At 41.9% G+C, this 20318-nt stretch overlaps 1 protein-coding gene across 1 annotated transcript in view; it reads right to left on the reverse strand.

The window, feature by feature from the left end:
- GRIN2A (glutamate ionotropic receptor NMDA type subunit 2A) overlaps positions 1-19892 on the reverse strand; it is a 366398-nt gene extending 346506 nt beyond the window's left edge. The window contains exon 1 of the mRNA XM_054589568.1: positions 19464-19892. Coding sequence (XP_054445543.1) covers positions 19464-19877 — 414 coding nt within the window. The 5' untranslated portion in view covers positions 19878-19892. The remainder of the gene's footprint in view (positions 1-19463) is intronic.
- Positions 19893-20318: the final 426 nt, after the last annotated feature.

The raw sequence follows: 20318 nt of genomic DNA on the forward strand, positions 1-20318 counted from the left end.
TACATCAACCAAGATGATCAACATAGGTGAAGACAGGGGAGGAAGAGAAGAACTCAGTCATAACTGTGGGTATGTGGAAGAAGAAGCGAGCTCTCTAGTTCACCTGATGGGTCGATATAGGAGACAGAGAGAGCTGGAAGGTGATAGGGTGATTCCTGAGTACCTGGTTAAAGGTTTAGACTTTACCCTGGAAATAATACAGACATCACCAAAGTTTTAAAAGTGGGGAGTAATATGGTCAGTGCTCTCCACTGGTGGCGTGAGCTGTGGTCGGCGGCAAGCATATGGGCAGGGAAGTTAGAAGACTGAAGTCAGAGTCCAAGTGAAAGGTGACAAGGACCTGGTGACACAGAGAGGAAGGAGGTCACCACGAGTTGGGTAGTGGGAGAATGGACACAACCAGAGTGCCAGACATGGTACCAGAGATGGTTTTGTCTTACATACACTAGATGAGGAACTAACAGACATTAAAGCACACGGGACAAAGCTCTGATTCTCTTTTAATTCTTCTAATTAATTAATGAGAAAGTCTCATTTTGGTGCTAATAAATCTTCAACACATTCTTAACACTTGTTAATCAGCTTCTTAAGGGGAATGTAATATGCTAAGCCTAAGTAGAAAATAGCAGCTAGTCACATTTTAATAGCATTGTTGTTTCCTCTTTTTTTTATTTTTCTTTTGAGGGTTTTTTTAAAATTTGTGTGATATTGTTTGTTCATTAGTTTACTATTGCCATCTACTTATGGCAAGTGAAATGGATACTATTTTTTGTAGTGATATGACATTTCCTTTTAAAATATATTTATTTTCTTTTAAGAAGTAAAGAAAAGCATTGTGGGAAAAATGGTCAATCACCGTCAAGTTAAATATGGTATTATCATACAAGCAATTCCTCTCCTGGGTATATACCCAAAAGAATTGAAAACAAGTGTTCAAGCAAAAATACTGTATACAACTGTTCATAGTAGCACTATTCACAACAGCCAAAAGGTGGAAACAACACAAACATCCATCAACAGGTGAATGGATAAACTATATGTGATCCATCCCCACAATGAAATATTATTTGGCTATAAAAGGGAGTGAAGTACTAATACATGTTACAAGATGGATGAACCATGAAAGCATATCTGCATGAAAGATGCCAGACATAAAAGCCAAATTTCATATGATACCATGTCACCTGGAACAGCTAAACCCATAGAAAAAGAAAGATTAGTGGTTGCCAGGGCTAAAGGAAGGAGGAGATGCGGGTGACTGCTTAATGGTTATGATTTCTCCATTTAAAGTGATGAAGATGTTCTGGAACTAGATAGAGGCAATGGTTGTACAGCATTGTGAATGCACTAAATACCACTGAATTGTTCACTTTAAAATAGCTAACATGGCAAATTTTATGTTATGCCTTCCATATCATATTTAAAAAAAAAACAAAAAACAAAACAGACCAAAAAAAATTGTGAAGGTGTCATGGGAAAGCCTGAAGAAAGTCTTACAGTGGAAAAAACACAGACCTGAGTTCAAGTCCCAGTTCTGTTCCCTACTTAGCTGTGTGACCAAGAGCAAGTGTCTGTGACTCTCTAGGCTTCACTTTCCTTCTCTGTCTTTCATTTTACTGAAGGAAGTGCTCCTCCAATTCCTACCAGCAATACGGCACCTGTGCAGGTGGGAGCTCAACATCCATCCACCCTTCCTTTCCCTTCCAAGTGGGTGTGACTTGAAGAGCTGGGATGCCACTGAGAGAGAGAGGAAACCCAGTGTGAAGATGAGTCCGAAGGAGGCTGGCTCTAGGCAGGTTCGGTGTGAGGTGCTCATGGCTCACTGCACAGCATGTTCTACCTTATGTCAAGGGAGTAAACATACCAAGAAGCTAAGGGAATGAGTCGGGAACCCAGGGCAAGAGGTTGGGACCACAGGAATAGGTGGTGAAGGCATCTGCACAGCTCCAGCTAAGAAAGGCCACATCTGGAGAAGTGCAGCTACCAGGGGTGCTTTGAGGAAGGCGCTATCTCACATCTACAGGGGCCTCAGTCCCACCAAGAAAGCATAAGGCAGATCATCATCAGCCAAGTAGGACTGACCCCTGATCTCAAGAAGGAGTGGGCTCCCTTATCAAGCAGTAGACCTTAGCCCAATCCAATTTTATACATGAGGAAAGGTGAGGCACAGAGAGGAAAAAGAAAAGGAGATATATTATAAATGGATTACTTCATATATATATATTAGTATATAATATTTTATTATGTATATTATTCCTTTAGATAAGGAAGAGTATTGAAGTTCAGATTAAACCCTAGGTCTGCCTAACTCAAAGCTCTAAATTTTTCCAACACAACCTGCCGTTCTCATTGCATAGAATTCACCAAAACAAGGAAAGATGTCTAAAGCTGGAAAAGCAATTAGCTTAACTTTCTCACCTGCAAAGAAGAAAACTGAGGTCCAGAGTTTGCCTGGCTGCCCACCATGCTCGCTGTAACATGGTGAAGCAAATTAAACTCATTAGCACAATCCTGTCACACCCTTATGGTGAGACAGTTATAATGACCCCTGTGGTTGGCTAAACCATGGCCCCCAAGACATCCAAGTCCTAATCCTCAGAATTTGTAAATGTTACTTTAAATGGCCACAGGAATTTTGCAGATGTGACTAACTTAAGGGTCTTGAGATGAGGAGACTATCCTGGCTGTTTGGGTAGACCCTACATGCAATCATTAGGGTCTTCATAGGAGGTGTGAAAGCTGAAGAAAGATGCCACACTGCTGGCTTGAAGTTGGAGGAAGTAGTCATAAGCCAAGGAATGCCACTCTAGAAGCTGGTAAAGACAAGGAAACAGATTCTCATCGAGCCTCCAGAGAGAGCACAGCCTCTCTGACACCTTGATTTTGGCACAGTGAACCTGAATTCAGATTTCTTCCCTCCAGAGCTGCAAGAGAGTAAAAATGTGCTGTTTTCAGACACCAAGTCTGTGGCAATTTGTTACAGCAACAGTGAGAAATGAATACAGTTCTGGACCTAACCCTTGCTACTAATCCACTATTTTACTTAAACATCTGAGCATCTACACTGCCCCCAAACTGGGTGCTAGAAACAGGGAAAGATGAAGTCATAAATGTTAAGTGGGATAGTCTCCACAAACTAAGTAAATAAGAACACACACCACTCTCGGGAGTGGGCCAAGGACAGAGGAACTGTCACTGGCACATGGACTTAGGCAAGCCTCCATCTAGCTTCAAAATTCTGCCCCAGCCAGGACACCAGATGTGGCTTTAGGAACAAAAGAGAAGGCTACATGGTTCATGACCATTTCCTCCAACTTCAATGCCAGCAGTGTAGCATCTTCCTGCATTTGAAGGTGGCACTCATTAAAACATACATGCTAAATGGATGCCTGGTAATGGGTAGGATCAGGGATCCACCTAGATCTCTCATGCAGTCACTGTGTGGCTGATGATTCATATTTTTGATACAGCTGCTTAGAGGCAGAGGGACAGTCAAGGAACAGAACCTTTCCTAGGTGTAGCTGAACCAGAGATTCGGCTGCTTTAATGAATTCTTCCAACCCATTGCACTAACCCAAATCAATTATAAATGTTAACAGATTTGTTTAAGAAATAAAACTTGATCCCAATGTCTTTTGGAGAAATGCCCCAGTTAACAGAAAACTTCTTATCAATTAGTTCCTCTTTTCCCTTTCTCAGTTATCCTGCATTACTTGCCCCCCCCCACCTTTTTTTTTTCCATCCAGGTCCAAAAGTGATGGTGAAACTGCTCACAAAGAATTTGGTGGAAGCATATTAATTGTTCAGACAACTCCCCGTAAGGCCATGTGTGAGCTACATGAATCATCCTTCTCAAAAGAATATTAAGCACCCATGTGCACAAGCGTCTGTGTCTTCTGCAATCTGCTCGGTGCCCTTCCTCAATCTGCTGCAGTGTTCCTCAGCTGCCAGAGAAGCCAAAGAAAAGTGTTAACAGCCTCGCACCGCAAGTCCCACGTGGTCTTGACACCAGCCCCCAAATAGGAAACAGATTCCACTGGGTGCTGACTAGACAAAGAGACAGGAACAGTATCTGACACTTGTCTATGTAGAGCTTCGAAGGTTTTGTGAAACATGGGGCCCGAAGTATAAGGAAGACTTGGTTTATTAAGCACCTACTGTATAGACAGTGCCACACAGTGATCAGCCTTCAAAACCTAAAGCTGTGTTTCTCAACCTGCAACAAACATGTCCCCCCGAGAACATTTAGTAGTGTCTGGAGACATTTTGTGTTATCACAACTCAGGGTGTGGCGGTGCTACTGGAACTAGTGGGTTGATGACAGGGATGCTGTTAAACATCCTGCAACACACAGCACAGCTTCCCACAGTAAAGAATTATCCAGCCAACATGTTAGTAGTGCCAAGTTTGAGAAGTTCTGCCCAAGGGCCAAACTAGCTGGGTTCAAATGCTGGCTCTACCACTTACCACCTATGTGAATTCAGACATGTATCTTAAGTTCCCTGGGTCTCAGTTTCTTCATCTGTAAAATGGGGACAATAATGAAACATACTTCATCATGTTGCATAGATGAGAAGTGTTAATATGCAGAATATATTAGTGTTTGAACAGTGCTCGCTACACAGTATGTCAGTATGTTCTACTTTATGTGCCAAGCTATAAACTTTTCATAGACAATTATTGATCTTTACAGAAATCTTGCAAGATTGACATTACTACTAACCCATTTTACGGATGAGAAAGTTGAGGCTCAGAATGGTTACACAGCATGCCCAAGACAAAGAGCTAGTAAGTTAAGGAGCCAAGTTCTGAGCTGTCTGGATTTAAAGCACACTCCCCAGGTTTCTAAAACACAAGCATGCATGGCCCGGAAGTACGCATGTGTAGAGAATAAACATGGGAGAACTTTCTGGAGCATTACTTTTACTTGGCTAGTTGGTGAAAGGCAAAATTGACACATCTATCTAGTAAGTCATTTTAAAATTATTTTGCCCTTAATACCAACATAGTTACGTTATGGGATGGTATGCATAATTTGCATGAATTTTAAGGCTTAGCACAAAGAGAAGGCCATGTGGGTCACAGCATGCCCAACAATGCATGTTTATCAGACTTTCCCAGTGTTGGCTTCCTATAGCTGCTATAACAAATTACCACAAACTGAGTATTTTAAGGTAACACAAATTTGCTCTACTACAGATCCGGAGGTCCAAATTCTGAAGTGAGTCTCACTGGACTAAAATCAAGGTGTTGTTACATTGCTTTCCTTCTGGAGGCTCTAGGGGAGGATATGCTTCTTGGCCTTTTCCAGCTGTTGGAGCCTGACTGCATTCTTTGACTTATGGCCCCTGCCTCCAACTTCAAAGGAAATTACTCCGATCTCTGCTTCTGTCCTCACATCTTCCTCTCTAGCTCTCACCGCCCCCTTTGGTCTCCTTGTCATAATGATCCTTGTGATTTCATTGGACCCACTGGATATTCCAGAAGAATCTCCCCCATTTGAAGATCCTTAATCATGTTTTGTGAAGTCCCTTTGGCCATATAAGGTACATATTCACAGGTTTCCCAGGATTAGGACATCTATGGGGGCCCATTACCCTGCCTACTACACTCCCTAAGGCTACCTAAGTAAAATTTTTAGAAAACAATGAACCTGCAAGACCTATGTATTTTAGAAAAGATTCCAAGACAAGGACTCAATTCCCCAATATGCAAGCCCTATTGCCAGAATGGAATCCCTACCAGGAGAAGAAAATAGTCAGTGTTAGAGTATATGGGGGTGAGAGTTCTAAGCTGGAGCACCCAAACTCCCTCCCAGTTCAGGAGTAGAAGAAGAGCACTAGGTAGGCTTGGCATGAAGCTTGAAGTTCCTCCCAACCTTAGTCTGCTTGGGCTGCCGTAACAAAGCACCACAGACTGGCGGGCTTAAGTGGCAGAAATTGATTTTCTCACGGTTCTAGAGGGTACAAACCTGAGATCAAGAAACAAGGCAAGGTTTCTTCTGAGGCCTCTCTCCTTGGCTTAGTCAGTGGTCCTCTCCCTGTGTCTTCATATGGCCTGCATATCTGTGCATACTTGTGTCCTAATCTCCAGAATCTTACAAAGGGAGTGTCTGCTCTGATTGGTCAGCGATGTCTTTTTAGTTCAGGCTGCTGCAACAGAATACCACAGACTGGATGCCTTATAAACACCAGAAATTGATTTCTCATAGTTCTGGAGACTGGACATGCAAGAATAGGGCACCGGCAGCTTCATTGTCTGGTGAGGACCCACTTCCTGGTTCATAGACGGACATCTTCTCACTGTGTGCCCACATGGCAGGAGGGATGAGGGAGCTCTATGCAGTCTTTTATAAGGGCACTAATTCTATTTATGAGGGCTCCACCATCAACCTAATCACCTCCCAAAGGCCCTACTTCCTAACACGATGAAACTGGGAGTTAGAAATTCAATATATGAATTTGGGGGGACACAAACATTCATTCCATAACAGCGGGCATGCTGTGCAGAGGTTATATATTTGGAAGATTCCCCCCACATCTGTCAATATCAACCCTAAGTCCCTCCTACTTTTGTTTAAATTCATTTCACTAGCCCCACCCCTGCCATGGAAAAGGAGAACAGTTGTTCCTTGCCACCCATACGATATCCCTCTCAGTTCACAGGGCAGTCACTGTGACATCCTGATCCTGCCTCGGATTTTCTAGACAAAGGAACAAACCATGTTTTCACCTCCCAACCATTCCCCATAGAACCTGCAGTGTGAGTGCCTCAGGCCCACTAAGACATGGCTCTCACCACCTCCCAGCAAGTCTTAATAGTCAAGCCTCACAGAATGATTTTCTGCTGGGAAATTTTACATTTTAAAGCAATTCTTTAAAGAACGTTGATACAGACACAACGGTTGAGCAATGCCTAGTGACTAAGAGTGAATAATTATAGAACTGCCTGCCAGGCTTCAAAATATTTATTATTTTTTAGAAACTTGAATTGTTTCACTCTACTTTATATTGGAATCCATCATTTTTTGAGGTTTTTCCATTTACACAATGAGAAATCTCAAGGAGGTTAGGATGTGCAATTCCTAGAGAATATGAAAGTATGACTAAATTAAAATATATCCCACAGCAGGTGCCATAAAAGGGATGCAAATTAGAACAATGAGATAACATTAGAAAAATTTGTATTTCAAGTACTGGCCAGACTTAGGTGACAGAGGTACTTTAATACAGCTACTGGAAGTGTCCAGGGGTCCAGTCTTTCTGGAAACCAATAATTCAATACAAGTATGTAACCAAAACTTTAACATTCTTTATGTATAGCGGACCAAGTAATTTCAGCCATAGGGTTCAATTTAAAACCAATAATCTGAGATTCAGACATTTCACTATAAAGATGTTCACTGAGGTGTTGTTTTTAATAACAACAAATTTGAAGAAATCTAAATTATCAAGTAAATAATGATGTGGCTACAGCATAGAAAATGTAGCATATAAAATACTTCCAAATAATTTGCAATGCTTCTGATAAAATGTTAAGTAAATTAAAAGCTATATGTGAAATTACATAATCAATACATATGTATGTGTTTATGTATAAGGTGTCGAAAAGACTAAGAGGAAACATACCAAAATGTCACTAGCAGTTATCTGTGGATGCTGAGATCAAAGGTGATTTTTCCTTTCTTTGTACTTCTCTGAATCTCGCTAATCTTCTAATGGGCATGCATGAGATTACTTTTATATTAGCTGAAGTTATTTTTTAACAGTCCTTAAAATCTTTGTCTTTTTGAGATATATACTGATATATTTATTCTGACACGTTTATACTATACATATTTATACTGACATATTAACAGATGAAATATAATGATGTCTGGGATTTGCTATAAAATGATCTTGTGGTGGCAGGTAAGGAGAGTGATGAAGTCACAGAAGAAACAAGAAGGGTCTAGTGTTAATAATTGTTGAAGCTGGGCGATGGGTACATGAGGGCTCATCATACTATTCTCTTTACTTTTTTATGCGCTTGAAATTTTCCGTGATAAAAGTATTTCTTTGAATGCTGAATTTCAAGTAGCTTTCAAAAGGAAAATAGAAGGAAAAAATAAAGGACTAATTAACCAAGACAAAACCAATAGCAATTAACTCAAGTATAATTTGACCATGAAGCCTGCCATTTGCAAAATTCCATGGATAGAAGCCATGCCCATCCCGGCATCAGAGCCACAGCAAGCCTGTCCTTTCGTACCACTCAAAACCCTCTTCCTGTGGTTTTGGTTCTATTCACCAAAGTTGATCAACACTACGTTTCCTCAGCCTTACAAATATCTAAGCTTGGAAAACATTCACCTGGTAAATATGTTGTGTCTTTTTTGTAGCCCTAGGACTACTGACAAGCAAGACAGTATGGATTTCAAATGCCACTTACTCTTTCTGGCTAGAGTTTTCTAATTTGGAAGAGACAAGATAGAGCAGGAGAGATTCAGCTGTTTGTGACAACAAAACAGAAATCTGCAAAAAGCTCAATGTTTTGACTGTGAGAACTGCTGTCCAGAGGAAAATTCAGGAGCAATCAAAACAACACTGAAGCCTGGCACCCTTGAAGAGTCTGTGAAGAGGAGAAAAAGGCCTAGGTTGTAAACTGGCATCTGGTCCTCCATGAGCCAGCCTCCTCCACTCTGAGCTCATCCTTCCCTGGGCTGATGTGACCTACAGGGGCAGGCACGTGGAAGGAAGGCACGTGATCTTCTGGATCAGGAGTTCCTGAATTTGACTCTAGGTCACAGCTCTGTAGGGCGTCTGCTCTGACAGACTCCCCCTCAGACCTGTGAGGTGCCCATCCTCAATGTCCCCGCAGCCCTCCAAACTACCCCGTCTATAGACGCATCACCCTGGGGCCAATCCCCAACTAGATTCTGAGTCACATCAAAGCAAATACTTTGATCATAGATATACTTACAGAACATTTTGGCCCAGGGTACAGGCTCAATAAATATTTGAAGAATGAACATATTAATAAACCAATAAATTAATTCTAAGGAGGTCTATGAACGGGACTCAGAGGGTCTCTGAGCCCCTAAAATTGCATATAATATTGAATGCATGTTTATGAAGGTACATTCTTTTATTAGTATATAAAGTGGTCATGACTATCCCCCACATCACCCCAAATTATCTTAAATTTCTTAGGTGAGTGTGTGGGTTTAGGTTTGAGGAGTCAGTGATTTTCAGAAGTGATCTTATATTCTAGAATGAGTTTTTATTTTGTTTTGGGAAAATGGGCACAGTTGGGGAACAACAGAAATCATTTACCTCTTTCAGGTCAGTGAGGTTTAAAAGAGGAAAAAGCCCTTGTAACATACCAACTTCAACATAAATTACAAATCGAAACGAACTATTGTTCCAATTTAATTTTTTTTTCTTTAAATGAGTACCTCCGTGGAGAAGAACACGTATCTAAGGAGATTCTTTCTCTGAATGCTGTATGATATTACGTACATTTTGTGTTCTGTTCTGTTTTGTTTTGTTTTTTACACTGCACATGGTTACCTCTTAGTAATAAATAAATAATTAGAGAGAACATATCCATTTCTATCATATGGGACATTGTAAAATTTGAATGGAAAGACAAATCACTTGGAAAGCGATTTGTTTTATTTTCCCCTGGAAGATGTGAGGGAAAAATTAGGAGAAGTAGACAAACAACAGAATAGTCCCCAGAGTCGTTTCTGCCATAAGCAAATGTTCAAAACACAGGGGAGTAAAACAGACAAAAAAGGAATAATTTGACAACTGAAAAACCAGAAAGGGTTCAAGCTGTTTCTTTCAAATTTAAAAGCATTATTACAGTAAGATGCGCAAAAATGTGACTATACTTTAATAAATAATCATGATTAACTGGATACAACTGCAAATATTTTCCATTTGGAGATCACTGGCAATTATTCTAAACATCATCTTCTATAGATGGGCTTCTTAGTCAAAAACACTTCCACTAGTAAATATGATGTCAGCTGACCTACTTTTGTTTATATTTCTATATGTGTGAGAGTTGATATATACATAGGTTTTTATCAACTCTAACACACATATAGAAATTCCTTTTGAATATTGTCTACCATTCCAGATGATGTAAAGTCCTTTGGGGATTTGAGGTAATGATACAGGGCTCATAAATTCCTCCCCCATGCCAGGCAAATTTAAAATGAATTACTCATATACTTGAAGAAAGTGAGGATGTTGGTTTTCAGCCAAATCCAAGGGCCTAAAATACCAGGACTTGGAAATTAAAAAAAAAAAAATTCAAGGATTTGAGAAGTACAGAGTCTCTGAGTTAAGAAGGACCTCAGGTATGACCCAACCCTGTCTTGCCAAAGTGAATACAACTCTCCAGCCCATTCCTGACAGATGGATAGTCACTCTCAGCTCAGTCACACCTGACAGACATCTATAATATTATTCTATATTAAAATATATGTATGTATAATTATATTAAACCTTCTACCCCCTTAACAGCCCATGGGGTAGTTGAACACATCTCTCATATTCTCTCTGAGCTTTCTCCTCTCTGGGCTAAACTTCCCTAAATATTTCTTCTGAGACTCTTATCATATGTCATTTAGGTCCCACACAATCTGGAAGCCTTTCCTCTGGACACACTGCAGTTTTTCAGCATCCATCTTTAAATATTCACCTCCAAGAACTGAGTCAAGTCTACAGACAATGGTGTTAGTGTTGCCACAGACACCTTCCATTGTACCACCTGGCCATTCATTGCTCTTACACCCCTGCTAACAAACACTCAATTTACTTCAGTTGCAATTATCCCTTCTTGGAAAAGAATCCTGATTGTTATATTCTACCAGTGTCATTCAAGAGGGGCATGTGACCCAGTTCTGGCCAATGAAATGTAAGGAAAGGCTACTCTAATGAAAGGATAGAGGGCCTAGAGGAAAGCTTCTTTTCTATTCCCTTTTTTCCCCATCTTGAATGCTGGTGTGTGAAGATGTGATGGCCAGAAAGAAGCACCCATCCTGTGACCAAGATGAATCAGCAGCTGAGGAAGGCCAAGGAGAAGAATGAAAAGGACTTGAGTCCTTGATGGGTTATTTAGTCATTAAACCAGACTTGGGCTTCTTGTTAAATAAACAAACAAAAACTGAATAGCTTAAAGGTTTAAGCCTCTGTTGGTCAAATATTCTGTTACTTGCAGCTGAAAGCACTCCTAGAAATATAAAAGGTATAATAGAGCTATCACCATTCTTCATTTAGATGTTATCTTTTTAGAAATGCATACTTTACTTCTTTAAGGGCCATATCACCACTTAGAGTCTGATGAGCATCTGCTCAATGAGCAAATAACAAATAAACCCCTTCGACAAGGGATCACAATCTCAAATGCTTGCAGAGACTGTGCAGTTAACATACATGTGTGAACCTGGCTAGGTCTGAAAGAACAGTGAGCAAGGAGGGCTCTAGTGACCTTGACAATGCATGCCTCACCAAAAGACATTAAAATTCAAGCATTTTAAGTAGTATGGTGGTAAATTAAATACTAATGCATCTATGAACCAGATTCAGTAGGCAGTTCACCGATTCATGGCCCTTTCAAAAATTATTCTCAAATGAGTTAGAAAGACACATCTCTCCCTTCCTGCAAGAATCTAAATTCTTCTTAAACCATCCAGTGCAGTCTGTAATATAGGTTCATCATTTCAATCTGGAAAGGCAGTTTTGAATTTTAATTCCATTATCCAACATCTTAATCATTTCACTTACGACAACCAAAATATTAACATCAGAATCTTTTGCCTCTCTAGAATCTAAGCCTCTTCCTTAAACAAACTACATTCATAATGATTAACTTGAAAGAGAAATAAAATAAGAGCAGAAGAATAATCCCCCAAGGACTTGAGTTCTGGTTGTGTGACTAAACAAATCATAGCAAAAAATCAAGACCTTTATTTTCTCTTCTGCACGTAAGGATTCTTTAATCAAATGTCCCTGGAGCTGCCATGTTCTCCAGGCCATCAGTGAGTTACTTAATCATTGGCAAAAAAAAAAGTGAAAAACTATATACATTCACACCCTAAAGCCCTAAGCCCAGAGCAAACATATGAAACAATTGGTGGACTTATTTACTGCAAAGGTCACTCAGACAGCCTCCTCTTACAGACACTTTCATTTTGGCCATAATTAATCATCAGTTTGCCAGGATAAAGCTCATGGCAAGTCCAAAGAACTCAAAGAAAGCTTCTGGTTGTCACTGTTAAGAAAATACACTGTCATTTCATGTTGGACTCTCCACTCTTAAGGGTTCCGCGGAATTCCTTCCCAGTTTCGTACAGGACATATCCACCTCACCCTTCATCCTTGTTTCTGGTTATTAAAAAATGCATGTACACTGGAGAAAAATAGAAACTACAGAATATAGATACAACACATAGCATTTCTATAATAAGTATTTATTGTAAGTCAAGTGCTAACCTACATACTTTATATCCATTATCTCATTTAAATCTCACAACTCTGTGAAGTAGATACTATTATTGTTCCCGTTTTAAAGCTGAAAACACTGAGGCTCTGGGCCATTATGGAACTTTCCCCCATGATCACCTGGTAAGTGATGGAGTCTGAATTTAAATGCAGACACTCCAATTTGGTTCAACTTATTAACCATGGTATAAGAACATTAAAAAAAAAAATAAGACAGCTATGAATTTCCCACTTAAAGACAACCACTGCTCATAGTTAGGTATGTTTCTTACCAGCCTTTCTTCAAAGGCCATAAAACTTTCAGAGCTAGAAGGGGACTTGGAGGTACTATCATCCCAAACCCTCATTTCACAGCAGGAGAGCTTAAAGTTCAGAAATGAGAAGGGCCTTTCTCAAGGTCAGAGTGCCATTTGGAAATGGAATTTAGATTCTCAGACTCTTTGTCTAAGGTTTTCTGAGATCTTCTGACTCGAGTTGGTTAGTAGCATCTCCCTCGGGTCCTGGGCTAAGAAGGATTTTAGGCCTGTGGACGCAAAAGGACAAAACACTGCAGTAGATTAACGTGAACGCAGCAGTGTGGCTATGTGCGCACTGTGAATTTGCCACCTGCAAAGGAGCAGCTCCTGGGAGGGAAGGAGGATGTCCAGGAAAGACCTTCTAATGCAGAACAGCTATTTTCTTCACCTTTATCACGGATCTCAAACCAAATGCCATCAGAACCAAACCGGTAACACAAATGAGTGAAGTGGGCAAGTTGACGAAAGAAAGGAAAGAACACCTGCCCTGTCTGAAGAGAAGGGGTGTATTTATCTCCCGCCTACTGTTTGCCCTGAGAAGAATCTGCCAAATATGATCAAGCCTTCTGATTTTTTCAAAAAAGCATGAAATTTGGATTTTTTTTTAAATGTCATATCTTTAAATGTTGGCAGCTAACTTTAAAATGATGGCAACTAATTAAAATTTGAATAATAAAGAGGAGTGCAGGACAAATGAAATACACCAGTTAATAACCTAACCTCTCATTGACACGATGGTCTTATCAGAAGCCACCAACTCTTCAATAAAAACCCAAGATTCCGTTTGTCTCTCTTCCCTTCCTTCTCCCTGCTGCCCCCGCCCCCAACACACACACACACACACACACACACACACACACACACTCACACACACTCTACTTAGAGAAACATTTCCCACCTCAGGCTACCAAGGAGAAAATAAACACTCCTTCACCCCACCTTCAAAATCCACCAGACCACAGTTATCAAGGGTCCGCGTGATTACCAATGACCCACAGAGGCCATTTGGAAAGTTAGTCATGCCTCTTGGGGAAGATGTCTGTTGCTCTCCAATGACTTAAAGTGAGGAGGAGTGGATGACTGCATCTGACGTGCCTCATCGAGCAAGCTAAATATAGGCCTCCCCACTCTCAGGAACTACCTGATGCCGCTCGTAGGAGCTGAGTGGGCTCCACCAACATTCTGATGTGCACGTCTGCCCTTTCCATGGGTTTTCAGTGTTGAATGGAAAGGCCTGTCACACATCCAAACTCTAGAGCTGCCAGTTTTAAGGGCACCACTTCCTGCTGATAAGCTGTTACTCAGCAAGGCCTTTTGTATGGAACCCCCCAATTTCTGTTAATCCCCAAGATGGCTAGTAACTATCTGCCCATTAGAGAGAAGAGGAGACTTGGCACACACCTACGCAATCATTCAGCATTCAGAGAACAAACACTTAATGGAAAGCCCTGAACCACAGTGTGGTAAGTTCACCCGGAAACTGCTGCAAGCTGCCGAGAGAACCAATGACTTAATTCATTCAATCAACAAACATATACCAAGTAACAAATGCAAAGAGCAAGATAGCACAAGGTGCCAGAAAGAACATGCATGTGAACTAGAAATTAACCTTAATAAAGATAGAAAAAAAGAGGTCAAATAACTATAGCATAAACAGAGTACTCTGAAGCCACTTAAAATCATGTTTGAGAAGTCTCTTTAATGATCAGGGAAATTCCAAGAATACATAATCAAGTCTGGAAAAAATAAAAGCAGGTTGTAAAATATAACTGAATTAAAATTAGACTGAACACACTCAGTAACCTCCCTCTTCTGCTCCTAAAACATAGAATTCATAGATAAATCTCTGGATGTTTTAAAATTTACAGAGTACTGCTTGGAAGTAAAAGAAGGGAATCATAGATAAAAAATAGAGAGGACTCCCTAAAAATAAGTGAATCAGAAGACTCTGTAATTTCAAGTAGAAATAAAAAGCCATATGGTCCATAGGGGGACGGGTCTGATAGAGCCATGGTTGCAGAAGTCCCAACATCCACCAGGGACTAAGGGACAGAACTGGACCCAGAACCATGCTGCCAGCTGTGAATGGAGTTGAAACATCTGCACTATCCACCATTAGTCACAGCCAAAAAGGATGTCTCTGTCTGTATCAAGAAGCCAAAATGAAGCTTTATATATGAGACTGGGACCCAAGCCTGCACCACATGGTATGCAGAGCAGGAAGAGAGCTCTGACCTGAGCTGCTGATGAGAGCTCTGGTTTAGAAGCACACACCCTTACAGATATAGGGAAGGAGAATACATAAAACTTCCTTGAAAATTACAAACAAAAATTAGAGAATATGTAAGGATATCCAATGATCAGACTCACAAAATGGAAGAATTCATACCTGAAGAAAAAAAGATGCTAGAGAAAGAGGAGGGATTTACAACCACAAGATAAGAAGAGTTTTTAAGAAAAAAAAAAGGAGGAACATATGAAAAAAGGACTAGTTATTTATCTTGGAAATAAAATGAACCACTGCTGCAGTTAAAAAACTTGACAGCCCTGGTCTGTGTGGCTCAGTGGGTTCAAACATCATCCTGTAAACTGAAAGGTTGTAGGTTCGGTCCCAGGTCGGGGCACATGCCTAGGTTGCAGGTTTCTCTCTCACATCAATGTTTCTCTCCCTCCTTTCTTTTCTCTCTGAAATCAATAAGCATGTCCTCAGGTGAGATTAAAAAAGAAAGGGAAAAAAAGACTTAAGAGATAGGCAAAATAAACCAGACACAAATGAGAAGAGCTGGTTAACTGGAGTATAGAATTGAGGAAACCTTCCCAAACATAGTGCAGAGAAATAGAGAACTGGAGTTGGGGGAGGGGGATGTTTAAATTAAGATGCATATGGAGGATTGATGAAGAAACTACGTATGAAGAGAATTTTGGAGAGGAAACATCCAACACATAATGGCTGAGATTTTTTTTCCAGAATTAAAGAAAAAACTGGATCTTCTGACTAAGAAAGCCTACAGAATGCAAAGTACAATAAAGATAACCATACAGACAGTATAGTCCTGAATTTATAACTAAATAAATAAAGCTTGAAAGAAAATAGACCAAAGTGTCAGCAGTGTTTACTCCTGATGGTAGGATTTACAGGGAGATTTTTATTTTCCTCTTTAAACTTTAATGGACTTTCTAGGTGCTCTACAATGAAAAGATGTTTTTATAAACTGTCTGTGGAGAAGGAGTATTTGTTATTACAAATACACTTTTTTAAAAAGCCTGTCCTCAAGGAACTAACACTTTAGTAGAAGAGATGAGGCATGTATAGCATTAACCAAAACGGATAAATGTAGTTAAAATCTAAGCCTTGCATTTTCTTCTACGGTGCAGTCAGAAATAAGGCAGGAAAGAAAAAAAGGAAATGACAACACTGAGCAGAAACGTAAAATCTAGTACATATGCTTGATTTCCTAGGGGCTGTTACGGCAACCAGAGTGTATTCCATTTAAACAAGATCAAAATGGCCAAACCAAAAGGTGGTTAGAACTTATCTACATCAAGCATTATTTCCATCTCTAAGTTAATTATATCTCCAGATCACCCACTGATAGAAGCAAAAATTAACATCCTCATTGTAAATTAAATTAACACCACAAAAAAACCCTGTCACTTGACATATTTCAATTATTATAAAACTTCATTCTTTTTTTTCCAAGGGCCAAGTAGACTGAGAGAAAAGTAAAAATAGTGGGGGTGGGGGGTATTCAATTTAACTGATAGTCAAATTAAGTACTATTATTATCTATGGTGGCACTATCATGTTACCAATTTAGAAGCAAAAACACAGGTATACAGGTATATTCTGGGCTTTACCAAGTAGACATCATCTTTGGGGAGACAGAGAAGCCTTGTCAGTTTGGGGAGATTCAGACTTTGTGGCCATACCACCATTGGCACACCCAACCAAGCAAGGTGGAGTTTTAGCAACATCCCATGGCTGTTTCTTCAGGGCCAAACACACTGCATTCAGCATTCAGCTCCAAAAGAAACAGGTGGCAAAGTCACTAGGCAACTTGATGTGTTACTAATGAAAGAAGGGCTGTTCACATCTCAGACAATCTCTTTCCTTTTTTTAACACATGCAGGCTTTCCAAAATACCACCCTTTAACCCAGCTCCTCTCAACATCACCTGCATATCCCACACATGGGGCCCAACATATACCCCAATATTATTTCCACTGACTTATTTGAATCCCTGCTATCAAGACCAACCCGGAAAACCCTAATAATGAGGACTATCCCATTTCCTTCACCATTTTTGAGCCAATGAACCCTTCATTCTTATCCTCTCCATCCCCTCTTAAATCTCTCTCTAATCTTGAGTTCTCTGAAAATGTCCTTTCTTATCTCCCTCCTGCCATTTCCTAACTCCCCTTTTCTTCTTTACCTTTAAGTAGGGTCACGCTTCTGTCCAATCCGCAGGAGGCAGTTACATTCCATAGCAGCGGAGGATGCTTCCACCCACACCCACCTTGGACTTCTCAAAACTCCCTTTCTAATACCCTGTTTGAGAGGGAAGCAGCTGCTGGTGTAGTAGGTCAGAGCCTGACAGCCACAGTGGGGAGGGTCCCTGCATATCAAGGGGGAGCTCAGCTGCGAGCTCCTTCTCTGTTCCTGCTGCTTTGCCTACAGTCAGATGTATAAGACAGGAGAGAGCCTGAGCCACACAGCTGCCAGCTCAGAGCTCAAGCCACCAGCTTCAATTAGGCTTTTACCAGATCTCTCCACTAACGGCACTGGGCCCTACTCAGTCCAGAAATTTCACTTTCAACATGGCCACTGTTTTCAGTGGTTATTCCTTCAGTCAAAACTTCAGAAGAGAGGAAGGATTGATAATAATATTTAGATCTTAAAATCACACTCCAAATCCCTGCCGAAAACTGCTGTTCTCCTTCTTAATAACTTGAGTGGAAGGCTGAGTTATTAAGCCACTCCAGGTGGTCGCTTGATGCACAAGCTCTCTAGGCTCTGATTTCTTGCCCCTTTCCATGGCTCAGGACCTCCCATAAAATGAAATTCCTCGACCTTCCTGAAGATGGGGTGACAAAGTTAAAGATCACAGCTTGGACCAAAGCACCAGAGATCTAGACCCATCACCCACTGTGGTCTTGGCCAAGTCTTTAACTGCCCTATGCCTCAGTCACCTCACCTGAAAGTTACAGGATGCTCTTGTAGACTCTAAGTCCCTTTCCAGTTCTGAAGTCACCCATATAGTGGTGGAAGGGCACAGATGTTCCCTACTTTTTTCATCCCAGAAAGGAGCCACAAAGCTGAGAGTCAGGTGAGAAAATGCCCAACCACACATAAGGAATTTTGCTAGGCTGCAAACCTTCTTAAATGAATGTTTAATAAGATCGTACATCAGTTGTGTTCTTTGGCTGAATGTACTGTAGCCCAGGGGACCTGAAAAAATTAATACAGTTCCCCAAGGAACTGGTGGGAATTGCTGAGGCAGAGGCAGAATCTGATCTGATGAATATAAAAGTGCTTTGAGAGCATCAGAAAGAAAGTGATATGACAAATTTCTGCTAGCTGCAAAAGGACATTTCCTGCTACCTGAGGAACATGCTCCAAGAAGGTCTTGGTCAGGGCGGGGGGCCATGGCAAACGAGCACACTCACCGTTTTCTCCCCTTCATGACGCTCAATCCCTTGCTGGGGCTTAGACAGAGGTACAGTGCCCCCACAACTCTAATCCTTCCCTTTTTTCTCACTCCTGTCTTTGCTGCTTCTTCTGTTCTTCTGACTGCCTTTTCTCCTTCCACTTCTGCACAAGTCTCAAACCAGGCCCTCATAACATCTCACTCAAATCTCCAAGTATCTTTTCCCTCTTCTCCCAACCAACACTCCCATCTGGGCCACAGAAAGACCCTCCCTCTCATTCTAAGCTGAGAAATTTGAACACGTCTTTCTTCATTCTGACACTCTCCAACTTCAATACCAAAACCCACCCTCGGGTGTCAATGCCTCGAACTATGCACCTTGGAAACCCTGCCAGCTCCACCCCAAGAAGATGTAGGAAAGTGTCAGGCCCTCTATGCTCTGGGTCTGCAGCCAGTTCTCCTCTCCACTCACACCCACTCCCCTAGAGGAGCACTCTCTTGCAGCCTTTAGCCCAGGCCTTCTTACGGCTGCGGAAGCATGACATTTCCCTGTTCTTTTGTGCTTTACCTAAATGCATTTTGTTCCACAACATACCCACATTTAATCTTTTTTGAAATAGTTTGTCACCAAAGAAAGAAAAATGGACATTTTCCACAAAACAGCCTGGTAAAATGGATATTATAGGAATGTAAGCCATGCTGTTTCAAGTGGCCCCAAGCTGGCATGTTGTACACTACTTAGAAAACTCCAAGCATTCCACCACCTTATCACACTCTCGTGCTTTCCGAGTTCTTCCTGGCACATCCAAGTTGCCTCTAAGTACCCCACTTTCATACCCAAGCCCTAAAGAATTTCCACTTATTTCTGGGTTGGCGTGGTAGGACCTGGTTCTCACCAGGGTCAGTGGCCACGACCCTTTTTCACAGCAAGATAGATCCCAGCGACTCCGGAAGATCTTTGGTGGCTGCCCTATGACTGGCACAGTCCAGAGTCCTGGCAGCCCACCACCTCCTGGCCTTACCTTGTCAGCCATGATCATAGATGCGCCCCCATGAATGCCCAGGATGGGGACAAAAGTCTGGGAGGAGATAAAATCCAGCATCTGGGCCACGGCTTCCTGGTCGGTGTCGTCCCCAAACACGAGGCCGTGGATGCGCGCCCCGGACATAAGGTCGCACACATGTGTGATGAGGCTCTTGGGATCAGTGCGGTTCATCAGCAGTGCTACCACGTTCACGTCTAGGGGCAGCCCAGCCGCCTGCTCTGGGCCCCACAAGTTTCGCAGTTCACGCTCTGTAACGTCGTGGCTGTGACCCAGCAGCACCGCAATGTTCAGCGCCGGGGGACCCTTCTCCGCCGCCGCGCCCTGCGCGGGACCGCGCCAGACCAGAAGTGCCGGCAGCACCAGCAGGGTCCAATAGCCCAGTCTGCCCATAGTCGCCACTTATCGTCCCTGCAAGGTGAGGAGGGAGAGTCAGGACTGCGTTGAGCAACAGTTCCAGACGAAACCGATTGCTGATTCTGCACCTTGCTCCGCTAGCCAGGTAGGGAGCCCACCCGCAGCGCAAGCTGCCGGAGTCGCCTACTCTATTCCCGATCCCCGACGCCATCCACGTCCCTAGACCCATCTCCAACTCCATCCACAACTCCAATCCAAGCTAATTCTCCATCCCTGGCCGTAAATTCATCTTCGTATCCACCCTCTTTCGCATCTCCTATCTCCAGCTGCTTCTGCATGCCCGATTCTGCCCACACCTCCCACCACATCCACCAAGTTAGCTGCGGACCACAGCCCCTGAGCGTAGGCGCCCAGAGCAAACCTCCACCCACTCCTCTCCCACACAGGATGGAGCGGACCAAGTTACCAACCCCGCCC

Source organism: Pteronotus mesoamericanus, unplaced genomic scaffold, assembly GCF_021234165.1.
Source record: "Pteronotus mesoamericanus isolate MK-2021 breed Mesoamerican mustached bat unplaced genomic scaffold, CSHL_Meso_final scaffold_167, whole genome shotgun sequence".
NCBI classification, from domain to species: domain Eukaryota; kingdom Metazoa; phylum Chordata; class Mammalia; order Chiroptera; family Mormoopidae; genus Pteronotus; species Pteronotus mesoamericanus.